The following is a 15,796-nucleotide window of genomic DNA, read 5'->3' on the forward strand; positions in this document are numbered from 1 at the left end:
CATTAGCAGTACACCCCCAAAACCGCACACATTTCCACTCTACCACATGGGCATTAGCAGCACACCCCCAAAACCGCACACATTTCCACTCTACCACATGGGCATTAGCAGCACACCCCCAAAACCTCACACATTTCCACTCTACCACATGACACATTTCCACTCTACCACATGGGCATTAGCAGTACACCCCCAAAACCGCACACATTTCCACTCTACCACATGGGCATTAGCAGCACACCCCCAAAACCGCACACATTTCCACTCTACCACATGGGCATTAGCAGCACACCCCCAAAACCGCACACATTTCCACTCTACCACATGGGCATTAGCAGTACACCCCCAAAACGGCACACATTTCCACTCTACCACATGACACATTTCCACTCTACCACATGGGCATTAGCAGTACACCCCCAAAACCGCACACATTTCCACTCTACCACATGACACATTTCCACTCTACCACATGGGCATTAGCAGTACACCCCCAAAACCGCACACATTGCCACTCTACCACATGACACATTTCCACTCTACCACATGGGCATTAGCAGCACACCCCCAAAACCGCACACATTTCCACTCTACCACATGGGCATTAGCAGCACACCCCCAAAACCGCACACATTTCCACTCTACCACATGGGCATTAGCAGCACACCCCCAAAACCGCACACATTTCCACTCTACCACATGGGCATTAGCAGTACACCCCCAAAACCGCACACATTTCCACTCTACCACATGGGCATTAGTAGCACACCCCCAAAACCGCACACATTTCCACTCTACCACATGGGCATTAGCAGCACACCCCCAAAACCGCACACATTTCCACTCTACCACATGGGCATTAGCAGTACACCCCCAAAACCGCACACATTTCCACTCTACCACATGGGCATTAGCAGTACACCCCCAAAACCGCACACATTTCCACTCTACCACATGACACATTTCCACTCTACCACATGGGCATTAGCAGCACACCCCCAAAACCGCACACATTTCAACTCTACCACATGGGCATTAGCAGCACACCCCCAAAACCGCACACATTTCCACTCTACCACATGACACATTTCCACTCTACCACATGGGCATTAGCAGCACACCCCCAAAACCGCACACATTTCCACTCTACCACATGGACATTTCCAGCACACCCCCAAAACCGCACACATTTCCACTCTACCACATGGGCATTAGCAGCACACCCCCAAAACCGCACACATTTCCACTCTACCACATGGGCATTAGCAGTACACCCCCAAAACCGCACACATTTCCACTCTACCACATGGGCATTAGCAGCACACCCCCAAAACCGCACACATTTCCACTCTACCACATGGGCATTAGCAGCACACCCCCAAAACCGCACACATTTCCACTCTACCACATGGACATTTCCAGCACACCCCCAAAACCGCACACATTTCCACTCTACCACATGACACATTTCCACTCTACCACATGGGCATTAGCAGTACACCCCCAAAACCGCACACATTTCCACTCTACCACATGGGCATTAGCAGTACACCCCCAAAACCGCACACATTTCCACTCTACCACATGGGCATTAGCAGTACACCCCCAAAACCGCACACATTTCCACTCTACCACATGGGCATTAGCAGTACACCCCCAAAACCGCACACATTTCCACTCTACCACATGGGCATTAGCAGTACACCCCCAAAACCGCACACATTTCCACTCTACCACATGGGCATTAGCAGCACACCCCCAAAACCGCACACATTTCCACTCTACCACATGGGCATTAGCAGCACACCCCCAAAACCGCACACATTTCCACTCTACCACATGGGCATTAGCAGCACACCCCCAAAACCGCACACATTTCCACTCTACCACATGGGCATTAGCAGCACCCCCCCAAAACCGCACACATTTCCACTCTACCACATGACACATTTCCACTCTACCACATGGGCATTAGCAGTACACCCCCAAAACCGCACACATTTCCACTCTACCACATGGGCATTAGCAGTACACCCCCAAAACCGCACACATTTCCACTCTACCACATGGGCATTAGCAGTACACCCCCAAAACCGCACACATTTCCACTCTACCACATGGGCATTAGCAGCACACCCCCAAAACCGCACACATTTCCACTCTACCACATGGGCATTAGCAGCACACCCCCAAAACCGCACACATTTCCACTCTACCACATGGGCATTAGCAGCACACCCCCAAAACCGCACACATTTCCACTCTACCACATGGGCATTAGCAGCACATCCCCAAAACCGCACACATTTCCACTCTACCACATGGGCATTAGCAGTACACCCCCAAAACCGCACACATTTCCACTCTACCACATGGGCATTAGCAGCACACCCCCAAAACCGCACACATTTCCACTCTACCACATGGGCATTAGCAGCACACCCCCAAAACCGCACACATTTCCACTCTACCACATGGGCATTAGCAGCACACCCCCAAAAACCGCACACATTTCCACTCTACCACATGGACATTTCCAGCACACCCCCAAAACCGCACACATTTCCACTCTACCACATGACACATTTCCACTCTACCACATGGGCATTAGCAGTACACCCCCAAAACCGCACACATTTCCACTCTACCACATGGGCATTAGCAGTACACCCCCAAAACCGCACACATTTCCACTCTACCACATGGGCATTAGCAGTACACCCCCAAAACCGCACACATTTCCACTCTACCACATGGGCATTAGCAGCACACCCCCAAAACCGCACACATTTCCACTCTACACATGGGCATTAGCAGTACACCCCCAAAACCGCACACATTTCCACTCTACCACATGGACATTTCCAGCACACCCCCAAAACCGCACACATTTCCACTCTACCACATGACACATTTCCACTCTACCACATGGGCATTAGCAGTACACCCCCAAAACCGCACACATTTCCACTCTACCACATGGGCAATAGCAGTACACCCCCAAAACCGCACACATTTCCACTCTACCACATGGGCATTAGCAGTACACCCCCAAAACCGCACACATTTCCACTATACCACATGGGCATTAGCAGCACACCCCTAAAACCGCACACATTTCCACTCTACCACATGGGCATTAGCAGTACACCCCCAAAACCGCACACATTTCCACTCTACCACATGGGCATTAGCAGTACACCCCCAAAACCGCACACATTTCCACTCTACCACATGGGCATTAGCAGTACACCCCCAAAACCGCACACATTTCCACTCTACCACATGGGCATTAGCAGTACACCCCCAAAACCGCACACATTTCCACTCTACCACATGACACATTTCCACTCTACCACATGGGCATTAGCAGCACACCCCCAAAACCGCACACATTTCCACTCTACCACATGGGCATTAGCAGTACACCCCCAAAACCGCACACATTTCCACTCTACCACATGGGCATTAGCAGTACACCCCCAAAACCGCACACATTTCCACTCTACCACATGGGCATTAGCAGCACACCCCCAAAACCGCACACATTTCCACTCTACCACATGGGCATTAGCAGCACACCCCCAAAACCGCACACATTTACACTCTACCACATGACACATTTACACTCTACCACATGGGCATTAGCAGTACACCCCCAAAACCGCACACATTTCCACTCTACCACATGGGCATTAGCAGCACACCCCCAAAACCGCACACATTTCCACTCTACCACATGGGCATTAGCAGCACACCCCCAAAACCGCACACATTTCCACTCTACCACATGGGCATTAGCAGTACACCCCCAAAACGGCACACATTTCCACTCTACCACATGACACATTTCCACTCTACCACATGGGCATTAGCAGTACACCCCCAAAACCGCACACATTTCCACTCTACCACATGACACATTTCCACTCTACCACATGGGCATTAGCAGTACACCCCCAAAACCGCACACATTTCCACTCTACCACATGACACATTTCCACTCTACCACATGGGCATTAGCAGCACACCCCCAAAACCGCACACATTTCCACTCTACCACATGACACATTTCCACTCTACCACATGGGCATTAGCAGTACACCCCCAAAACCGCACACATTTCCACTCTACCACATGGGCATTAGCAGCACACCCCCAAAACCGCACACATTTCCACTCTACCACATGGGCATTAGCAGTACACCCCCAAAACCGCACACATTTCCACTCTACCGCATGGGCATTAGCAGCACACCCCCAAAACCGCACACATTTCCACTCTACCACATGGGCATTAGCAGTACACCCCCAAAACCGCACACATTTCCACTCTACCACATGGGCATTAGCAGTACACCCCCAAAACCGCACACATTTCCACTCTACCACATGGGCATTAGCAGTACACCCCCAAAACCGCACACATTTCCACTCTACCACATGACACATTTCCACTCTACCACATGGGCATTAGCAGTACACCCCCAAAACCGCACACATTTCCACTCTACCACATGGGCATTAGCAGCACACCCCCAAAACCGCACACATTTCCACTCTACCACATGGGCATTAGCAGTACACCCCCAAAACCGCACACATTTCCACTCTACCACATGGGCATTAGCAGTACACCCCCAAAACCGCACACATTTCCACTCTACCACATGGGCATTAGCAGCACACCCCCAAAACCGCACACATTTCCACTCTACCACATGACACATTTCCACTCTACCACATGGGCATTAGCAGTACACCCCCAAACCGCACACATTTCCACTCTACCACATGGGCATTAGCAGCACACCCCCAAAACCGCACACATTTCCACTCTACCACATGGGCATTAGCAGCACACCCCCAAAACCGCACACATTTCCACTCTACCACATGGGCATTAGCAGCACACCCCCAAAACCGCACACATTTCCACTCTACCACATGGGCATTAGCAGCACACCCCCAAAACCGCACACATTTCCACTCTACCACATGACACATTTCCACTCTACCACATGGGCATTAGCAGTACACCCCCAAAACCGCCCACATTTCCACTCTACCACATGACACATTTCCACTCTACCACATGGGCATTAGCAGTACACCCCCAAAACCGCACACATTTCCACTCTACCACATGACACATTTCCACTCTACCACATGGGCATTAGCAGCACACCCCCAAAACCGCACACATTTCCACTCTACCACATGACACATTTCCACTCTACCACATGGGCATTAGCAGCACACCCCCAAAACCGCACACATTTCCACTCTACCACATGGGCATTAGCAGTACACCCCCAAAACCGCACACATTTCCACTCTACCACATGACACATTTCCACTCTACCACATGGGCATTAGCAGTACACCCCCAAAACCGCACACATTTCCACTCTACCACATGGGCATTAGCAGTACACCCCCAAAACCGCACACATTTCCACTCTACCACATGGGCATTAGCAGTACACCCCCAAAACCGCACACATTTCCACTCTACCACATGACACATTTCCACTCTACCACATGGGCATTAGCAGTACACCCCCAAAACCGCACACATTTCCACTCTACCACATGACACATTTCCACTCTACCACATGGGCATTAGCAGTACACCCCCAAAACCGCACACATTTCCACTCTACCACATGGGCATTAGCAGTACACCCCCAAAACCGCACACATTTCCACTCTACCACATGGGCATTTCCAGCACACCCCCAAAACCGCACACATTTCCACTCTACCACATGGACATTTCCAGCACACCCCCAAAACCGCACACATTTCCACTCTACCACATGACACATTTCCACTCTACCACATGGGCATTAGCATTACACCCCCAAAACCGCACACATTTCCACTCTACCACATGGGCATTAGCAGTACACCCCCAAAACCGCACACATTTCCACTCTACCACATGGGCATTTCCAGCACACCCCCAAAACCGCACACATTTCCACTCTACCACATGGGCATTAGCAGTACACCCCCAAAACCGCACACATTTCCACTCTACCACATGGACATTTCCAGCACACCCCCAAAACCGCACACATTTCCACTCTACCACATGACACATTTCGACTCTACCACATGGGCATTAGCATTACACCCCCAAAACCGCACACATTTCCACTCTACCACATGGGCATTAGCAGTACACCCCCAAAACCGCACACATTTCCACTCTACCACATGGGCATTAGCAGCACACCCCCAAAACCGCACACATTTCCACTCTACCACATGACACATTTCCACTCTACCACATGGGCATTAGCAGCACACCCCCGAAACCGCACACATTTCCACTCTACCACATGGGCATTAGCAGTACACCCCCAAAACCGCACACATTTCCACTCTACCACATGGACATTTCCAGCACACCCCCAAAACCGCACACATTTCCACTCTACCACATGACACATTTCCACTCTACCACATGGGCATTAGCATTACACCCCCAAAACCGCACACATTTCCACTCTACCACATGGGCATTAGCAGTACACCCCCAAAACCGCACACATTTCCACTCTACCACATGGGCATTAGCAGCACACCCCCAAAACCGCACACATTTCCACTCTACCACATGACACATTTCCACTCTACCACATGGGCATTAGCAGCACACCCCCAAAACCGCACACATTTCCACTCTACCACATGGGCATTAGCAGCACACCCCCAAAACCGCACACATTTCCACTCTACCACATGGGCATTAGCAGTACACCCCCAAAACCGCACACATTTCCACTCTACCACATGGGCATTTCCAGCACACCCCCAAAACCGCACACATTTCCACTCTACCACATGGGCATTAGCAGTACACCCCCAAAACCGCACACATTTCCACTCTACCACATGGGCATTAGCAGTACACCCCCAAAACCGCACACATTTCCACTCTACCACATGGGCATTAGCAGTACACCCCCAAAACCGCACACATTTCCACTCTACCACATGGGCATTTACAGCACACTGCTCAATTCCTCCTGACTCCCAGCACACCAGACATCCATGGACATGCACCCACATGCAATACACACAACACACAGTTTTAAAACACCTTCAGACATCCCATACCTGCAGTACACATCCAAGGGTCGGGTTATGATTCACACGCTCAGACCCCCAGAGGCATGCATACATGCAAAGACACTTGCATCGCGTGGTCCCCACCCATACATACTTCCTCTCCCCATATACGCATTTCACCCCCTCACATCCGTACGTCCGCTTGCCTCCCACATTAATTCACACACCACCACACGTACCCTTCTGACATCACCCCCACCCCTTTCACGATTGCCTCCCTGCTCTAGCTGCTCCGATAGGCCTTGCAGTAATCCGCTCTGGCCCTCTTTAGGGATGGATACCGCCTCTTTGATTTTTCCTTCCGCTGATCGGTCATTGACCGGCTCTTTAATTAAGCCCCGGATGCTGCGGGCTTTCCACTGATCCGGACTTATCTCTGATTAATTCGTCTAATGAGGCACCGCCACCGATCTGATGGTCTGGGCGCCGGATGTGGTGGGAAGGTTGTGGGTACCACAGCCAGGCGCCTCCTAGTTTTCAATGGCCTCATCTCTCTCTCTCTCTCTCTCTGTCTCTATCTCATAGATAACAACCTGCAGATGAGCCAACTGCAGCGCAACATCTCAGTACTAGAGAGCGAGCGAGTGTCCATGGAGTGCACCGTCACCAACCGCACGAGCGCCCAGTCGCGGATCGCGGTGGGCTGGTACGTGTGGAAGGCGGGACAGCCAGAGAAGCAGAGCGTGCTGCAGCTGACCCGCGAGGCCACGCTGCGATACGGGGAGGGCGCTGTGGAAGGGGACCTGGCCCAACGGCTGCAGCTGGAGAGCCCCGCCCCCGGCCTGTACCGCCTCGCCATCCAGCAGGCGGAGCTGCAGGACAGCGGAGTCTACAACTGTCGCGCCGAGGAGTGGCTGCTCAACGCCAACAACGAGTGGTACAAGCGGGCCGAGGACGTGTCTGGGCTCACTGTGGTCAACGTGCAGCTCCCAGGTGAGAGGCGTTAAGGATTTAAGGTGGGTGGATTTTTAATGTGTGCTCATCATGGCAGCTGCAGAGCGAGCTCAGGGATTGGCTGGCCTCTCGGAAAACAAACCTCTCTAATAGGAGAAGGAAGGAACAATGAGGGCTCCGTTCTCAGTCTCTGACCTTTACAGGAAGGCTTGACGGACCTAGTCCAAGAATCATGCTCGCCCTAGTGCTGCACCTGCTGTGTATGAGGAAAGCCTGCCCTCCTGCCTCCCGGTCTATGTGTGAGTGAAGCTTGCACTGCTGCCCCCAGTGCCACACCTGCTGTGTCTGAGGAAAGCCTGCCCTGCTGCCTCCTGGTCTGTGTGTGAGTAAAGCTTGCACTGCTACACCTAGTGCCACACCTGCTGTGTCTGAGGAAAGTCTGCTCTGCTGCCTCCCTACTCTGTGTGTGAGTGAAGCTTGCACTGCTGCCCCTAGTGCCACGCCTGCCATGTCGGAGGAAAGCTTGCTCTGCTGGATGAAGCGTACACTGCTTCCCCTAGAGCCGCACCTGCCATGTTGGAGGAAAGCCTGCCCTGCTGCCTCCCAGCTCTGTGTGTGAGTGAAGCTCGCACGGCTGCCTCTAGTGCCACACCTGCTGTGTCTGAGGAAAGCCTGCCCTTCTGCCTCTCGGTCTGTGTGTGAGTAAAGCTTGCTCTGCTGCCTCCCGGTCTGTGTGTGTGAAGGACTGGGTTCTTTGGACCCAGCGGTGCCAGGGCACAACACCTGAAACCTTCGTGGGTAACCTGCTCCGGCGTACAAGTCACAGAGACACGGGACACTTCCTTCGGCGTCAAAGAGTCAAGGTTTATTTACTGCAGGGAACACAGAAGTCACAGGAAGTACATCGAGTGTAGTTCGGGGAGACTGCTTCAAATTGTATTTGTGGATCGCTCCTTTTATACAGTTTTTACCCATAGGATAACATGATACACAATAGTTTACAACTCAGTTCCCACATCTAGCTCCCAGAGGGGTCGCTTTGGTCGCTTTGAAACATACAAGGTCCGGAACATAAGTGCGGAAACATTTGGCGGTTCCCAACTGTAAAAACCCGTCTTCCCACCATTAGCAAATTCCAATCAGCAGTAAAGTAGATCGAAATAGGAACGAAGACAGGTGCAGAGGAAGACGGAGACAGTAGGGAGATCGGAAAGGGTGTAAAAGGGGAGTGTCGAGAAGCACGAGATACAGGCATCAAAGGGACGTGCCTAATGAGATGCACGACTGAGACAATAAGCCCGTGCGGCAAGATGAGCCTCGAGCGGCGCCATCTGCCTTACAGTAGCATCCCCCTCGTCATAAAGACACTTTCAAAGGACATGTGTCTTCCGCAAATATCTTGGGAGTCCCAGGGTCGCGAAGCGGACAGCGTCCGTTCGCTGGCTACTTGAGGGCAAGAGACAAAATGGATGCCGTATCTAAGATGGAACCCGTGGGTACAGATGACAAACCCACATAACAAACGAACGGTTTAAGTTAGCACAGCGAAACTGCGCACACTTACAAAACTCGTCATTTGCGGTTCATAGATACTAGACTCGACCATATTCGTGCGAGTTAAAAAACACCACTTACAATTGTCACGGAACCTCAGACGCTCCTTTTGCCCTCATGTAGGCAAGCACTAGTCGGAATCATACTCGATATTCATCAGACCATCAAGATGTCGTTGTAGCATAGCTCTGTCCAACCGAGTCCCCTTGGTAACAGATGGTTGTCTCATACACGTTGTAGCACAGAGGCCACATAAGGCAGGACCACACTGCACACAAAGGCAACACGTGAACAGGAACACTACCACAACCCCGATGATCGTCAGAATCTTCCAACCCCAAGTCGACACCAGGCCCCAAAACCAACCAAGTAGCGTCCAATCCCCTACATCCACGTGTATGGATTCGGAGATCTTGTGCAACTTCGAGATGGCTTGATAAACAGTAGGAGCATTATCAGGTATAAAAATGCAACAGCTCGAATGGATCACTTTACATACCCCACCGCGATCTGCCAAGACGACATCTAAAACCATACGGTTTTGTAATGTCATAAGTCTCTCCGCCTGAAGTTCTGTGGTGATATTACCAAGGGCACTGGCAGTAACATTAGCTGTCGATTCTACCACTCGAGTCAAATGTCTCAGGTTCCTACTATTAACCATAGGTCCCCAAAACGGGAGGAAACCCTTGAAAAAGTCTTCTGCCTCTTGACCGGCAGTATCCTCTTCGCTAATTACGCCTCGTCCAACTCTAGTCTTATGATAATCGGCATCTACAGTAAACGTCGGAGGCAACAGATTTGCAACAAAACATGAGCCCATGAAGTCTGAGGGCAACCATGTATATGCACGATCATGACATATAAAGTATGTACCCTTGGCAGCCAGAAACACAGGGGACGGGGACATTGGCAAAACGTAACTTTCAGTGCAAGCACTTACTCCAAGTGAGGCTTGCGAGCCACGACCCACAAGACAAAGACTACCAGTGTGGGGTACGACCCATATTGGAGACGAGCTTTTAAGCTGCTTTTCATTAGTGAACGTACTATATTCCCCTCTACTCAGGACCCTATAGGCTTGTACCTCTTCCTTAGGGATGAGAAAAGCATCATAGATCTCATCTTCCAAATCCTCTATTGCCATTGATAGCACCCACTGATACGAGGTAGGACCAGGTTTGGGGGAACGTTGTTCTGGAGTGGGGTGGAAACCTAGTGCGCTTCGAAGCATTGTTTGGTATGCTCGAGCTGACCCTTGGGAACTATACGGTAACACCAGATATGGAATTCCCTTACCCGTAGTATGTGGCATCAACCCACACACCCAACAATTAGTAGTGTTAACCACTAACTGATGCTGATGGAGGAGCTGGATAAAGGAATTGTTGCGGAATTCTACACGTCTAGCCTGTTCGTGTTCCGGTAAAATATGAAAGGAATGGGGAGAAGCAGTAGTAGCAGTAAGAGTAAGATTAGGGTAAGGAGTAGGAGTAGGGGTAGGAAGTAAAAAGTAAGACATAGCATAATACACCCCACCCGCCAAGAACGCAGAAGCAGTTAAAAACAGTACAAACAATTGGAATACAAAACATTTAGTACGACTAAGTTTCTGCAGTTTGACTCTATACGCCTGAGCTCCTTCCAAATCGTTCAGCTTCGAAAATGCCATTTCCCTACGACCGTCCGCAACGTTTCTTGACGCACTTCGTTCTGTGCAGCAATAGTCAATCCCCAGGAGTTCCTAGGAACCGACGGCCTTTAACCTAGCGTCAAGACCTACTGTCCAGAAGGAAGTACGCGCGCGGCCCTACGGCCCTCAATACACAATATGTATTTTATTTAGCACAAAAAATCAGCTGTGGAAGGAAAAAGATACAAAAATCTCAATATATGTACAAACAATTTTCAATTATACGGAATGTTCAGAGTTGATCAGGGGAAACGAGGATATTGCAGTTATCAGTTTCAGCAAAGCAAGAAAACAATTTTATTTGTCCTTAGTATGAGAACGCAAAGAATATCGATGTTTCCCGGGACGTGTCTGCTCGTCAAATAAAGGATCCGTTGAAGAGACAGCGTCCTGCTGATCAGTTTGTTGATTTGGTCTTGAGTCTTTTGCTGACAAATGTTCAACAGTGGCTTTCTGCTGCGCTGAGGGTTCTCCAACCAGCTGTGCGTCGCTAAAAGGTACAAACGCCGGCAATGTCTCTGCTTCTGTTGACGCAATGCCTTTCCTCACCCACGGGTCTGCCGGCAAAGGAATAGGGACTCGCTTACAATGGGTAGCATGTACCCAGTTCTTCCGTCCCTCAAGACGAACGGCAGTCCTCGTGGCCAAGAGCACCTGGTGAGGTCCAACAAAGCGGGGGTCCAGATTCTTCTTGCGCGAAAAATTACGGGTGACAACCCAATCACCGGGCTGGAGCTGGTGGCCTGGACCCTCCGTCTGCGTCGGCAAGGCGTCGTAAACCTGTTGATGAATTAACCTCAGTTTAGCAGTCAAGTCATGTAAGTAATCAATCAACATCGGAAACTCAAGATCAGAGAATATTCCTGGCCTAGGAACCCCCCACACATTCGCAGGACGGCCGAACACTATTTCATAGGGACTGAGCCCTATTCGGGAGTGTACAGTCGCCCTAGTTGACAGTAATGCTAGAGGCAAAGCATCAGGCCACGAAAGTCCAGTCGTAGCTTGAATCTTCGCTAATTTTAGTTTAAGGGTGCCATTGTACCCTTCAACCAATCCAGCTGACTGGGGATGATTGGCGCTATGGAATTTCTGATTTATTCCAAGGCCCTTACACACACTCTTCATCACACTTCCAACAAACTCACTTCCGTTATCTGACCACACGACTCTAGGCATTCCATACCGAGGAAAGTATTCCTTCAGTAGGATTTTCGCAGTAGACAAAGCAGTATTGTCTTTGAGGGGATAGGCCTCGATCCATCGGGAGAATGCGCAAACCACAACCAAAACGTATTTCAGGTTATTGCATCGCTCCATATGGATGAAGTCCAATTGGATCACCTCAAAGGGATACAAAGGAGGAGCAAAACTGCCAGGGGGAGTTGGGGTTCCTTTGCCAGGATTGTACATTATACACACCATACAATTCTTCACCAAACGTTCAGCACACTTAGTAATTCCATCATTCTTCCACACATCAGCCAACAACTTGCAAATACCTTTCGCGCTAATATGTGCTAACCCATGTGCCATTTGCACAACGGCCAGTACATACGCATCAGGCAACATCCATCTTTTCTGATCTGACAAATCAATCCAGCAACCATTCACATCCAACCTTCCCGTACTTTCTTTCCACTTCATCTTTTCAGTGTCGGTGGCCTCATTCTGAATTGCTTTCACACTCTCTATAGTATTCTCACACATACTTGATTCTGTAGGCCACCTAACCGAATTCGTCACATACATTCGAGTGCTAAGGTTCCGGGCAGTCTCCTTAGCAATCTCATCTGCAAACGCATTACCACGACCAACATCATCCGTCACTTTACGATGCGCACTACATTTAACAATTGCAACTTGAGCAGGCAAAGTCAATGCATCCAAAAGATCGTTCACAAGCTGGCCATGCTGTATTTTCGTGCCATGTGACGTCAAGAAACCACGTTCTCGCCACAATCGTCCGAAACTATGCGCTACACCGAAAGCATACTGACTATCGGTGTACACATTCACACGTTTACCTTTTGCTAATACACATGCTCTAGTAAGAGCGATCAGCTCTGCAGCTTGGGCAGAATTCTGATTCAATCTCGCAGTCTCAACAACAGTATTCAATGTCACCACAGCATAAGCAGTAGTCACATCACCATTCGGCAATTTAAAACATGACCCATCCACATACAGGATGCCATCCGGGTCTTCCAATGGGGTGTTTTTAAGGTCCACACGACCTTTTGTTTCCTCCTCTGTCCGCAAGTAACAGTCATGTTCTGTTACTGCATCTGACTCTGCACTAATTGGTAACAAAGTTGCCGGATTTAGGACATTACAACGTTTTATCTGAATGTGGCTTGCCAAGAGCGTCAATTCGTACCCAGATAACCTCGCACTCGTCAAGTGCTGAGTTTTCGTACGGTTCAAAAGAGTATCGACTGCATGCGGAACCATCACCGTAAGCATATTATCCATGACCAATCCTGCTGATTGTCGGATGGAGACCGCAGCTGCCGCAGTTGCTCTCAAACAACTCGGCAATGCTCTAGCTACTGGGTCTAAGGTCGAGGAAAAATATGCACATGGACGTTGCTTACCACCAAAAGGTTGCGTTAAGACGCTTAAAGCACAACCTTCCCTCTCGTGAACATATAACGTGAACGGTTTACTGTAATCAGGGGTACCTAACACAGGAGCCGAACACAATGAATCACGTAATTCAGAAAAACGTTTCTGACATTCTTCCGTCCATGGTAAAGGAGTCGAAACATCCTTGCACGTAAGAGCCACCAATGGTTTCGCTAGCAATGAAAAATTAGGAATCCACTGCCTGCAGTACGATGTGATACCTAGAAAGGCACGCACATCTCTTTGGGTTTGTGGCACAGCCATGCGCGCAATCGCTGCAATTCTCTCTGGGGTCAATCTCCTTCCCTCCTTTGACAATAAGTGACCTAGGTAGGTTACTTCTTGACAACAATATTGGAGTTTAGAAGGTGACACCTTGTGATTTAACTCACAGAGATGTTGCAGCAACGACACTGTAGCAATTTTGCAAATGTCCTGAGTATCAGCAGCCACCAATAAGTCGTCGACGTATTGGATTAAAGCCGCACCAACCGGCAACCTAAACGCATCTAGTTGACCCTTCAAAGCTTGACTGTAAATCGATGGACTTTCACAGTAGCCCTGAGGAGCGCGTTTGAACCGGAAGCTACGTCCACCAAGAGAGAAACCGAAAAGGTCCCTGCTCTCTTCGGCAATCGGGATGCTGAAAAACGCATTTTTCAAATCAATCACCGAAAACCATGAAGCTGTAGCCGGAATCAGAGTCAGTAGCGCCGTAATGTCAGGCACAACAGGGAATTGAGGAACCACAATTTTATTCACCTCCCGTAAATCGATAACAAAACGATAAACAGGCGGTTTGGTAGGATCAGTACGTTTAAGAATGGGCAGTACAGGACTATTGCACACGTTTCCCCGAGTTTCTTCAATGACATCTTTCTCGATCAAATCATAGATGATCGCTAACAAAGCTCGTTCACCATCAAGGGAGATACGATATTGGGGAATACGTGGCAATCGCACATTCGATTTCAACTGAACAACATAAGGGGAGATATCAAGTAGGCCCACGTCATTTGGACCCGTCGCCCACAAAGATGCAGGAAGAGAACTCAATTCCGGTGGAAGCTTATCGAGGGACAAGTACATGGGAGAGACTACCCTCTCTCCTAACGTAAGCTTTACACCCGCAGGAGAACAATACAAAGTCGCATACAAGCGTTTAAGCAAATCCAGACCCAAAAGATTTTCGCCACAACCAGTAGACAAAATCAATGGAGCTTCGAGCTCACGTGGCCCAATTTTAAGGGGCAAAGGGCGCGAAACTGGATTGCTAACGGGGGCGCCAGAGAATCCAACGGAAACATTTGTTAAGCCAGACAAAGGTGCGCCAGGGAGTTTCGAATGCATGATAGAACTTTTCGCTGCACCAGTGTCCAACAGAAAAGGCTCAACGACGCCCGATGTAGCAACTGCGACGTAAGGCCCTCTCTGATCAACCGGAACTGATACCACTCCCTCTCCTTGTCTTTGGCTGTCCTAGTAATTACTATCGTCAGGTCCCTGATCGACGTAATAATCGTCTACATTGTACTGCGCAGATCGTCCTTGCGATGATCCACGTTGATCGAAACAGTTATTAGAATTTGATGAATGGTCAGAGCGATCATTCTGAGCACCACGACCTCTACCACGTGATGCGTGCTGTGCACCACCACGACCTCCTCTAGACGAATTACCACCACTACGGTCATTTAAAGCAGGACAATTGAATTTAATGTGTCCCTCCTGTCTACAATAAGCACATTGATTGTACCCTAATGAAGATCTCTGAAAAGATGAATCATTACGCGGCTGCGATCGATTCGATTGCGACTGCGATCTATTCTGCTGAGGCGCATTCTGATTAGAACGCGGCGGATATGCTTGTTGTAACAACACTTT

At 49.7% G+C, this 15,796-nt stretch overlaps 1 protein-coding gene across 1 annotated transcript in view; it reads left to right on the plus strand.

The window, feature by feature from the left end:
- The window catches only part of LOC147699085 (immunoglobulin superfamily member 3-like), a 394,763-nt gene that overhangs the window by 349,398 nt on the left and 29,569 nt on the right, over positions 1-15,796 (plus strand). Inside the window, exon 9 of the mRNA XM_086935654.1 lies at positions 7,669-8,076. Within this exon, the coding sequence (XP_086791780.1) occupies positions 7,669-8,076 (408 nt within the window). The remainder of the gene's footprint in view (positions 1-7,668; positions 8,077-15,796) is intronic.

The sequence above is a fragment of the Lissotriton vulgaris genome, chromosome 8 (assembly GCF_964263255.1).
Source record: "Lissotriton vulgaris chromosome 8, aLisVul1.2, whole genome shotgun sequence".
In the NCBI taxonomy this organism is placed as follows: domain Eukaryota; kingdom Metazoa; phylum Chordata; class Amphibia; order Caudata; family Salamandridae; genus Lissotriton; species Lissotriton vulgaris.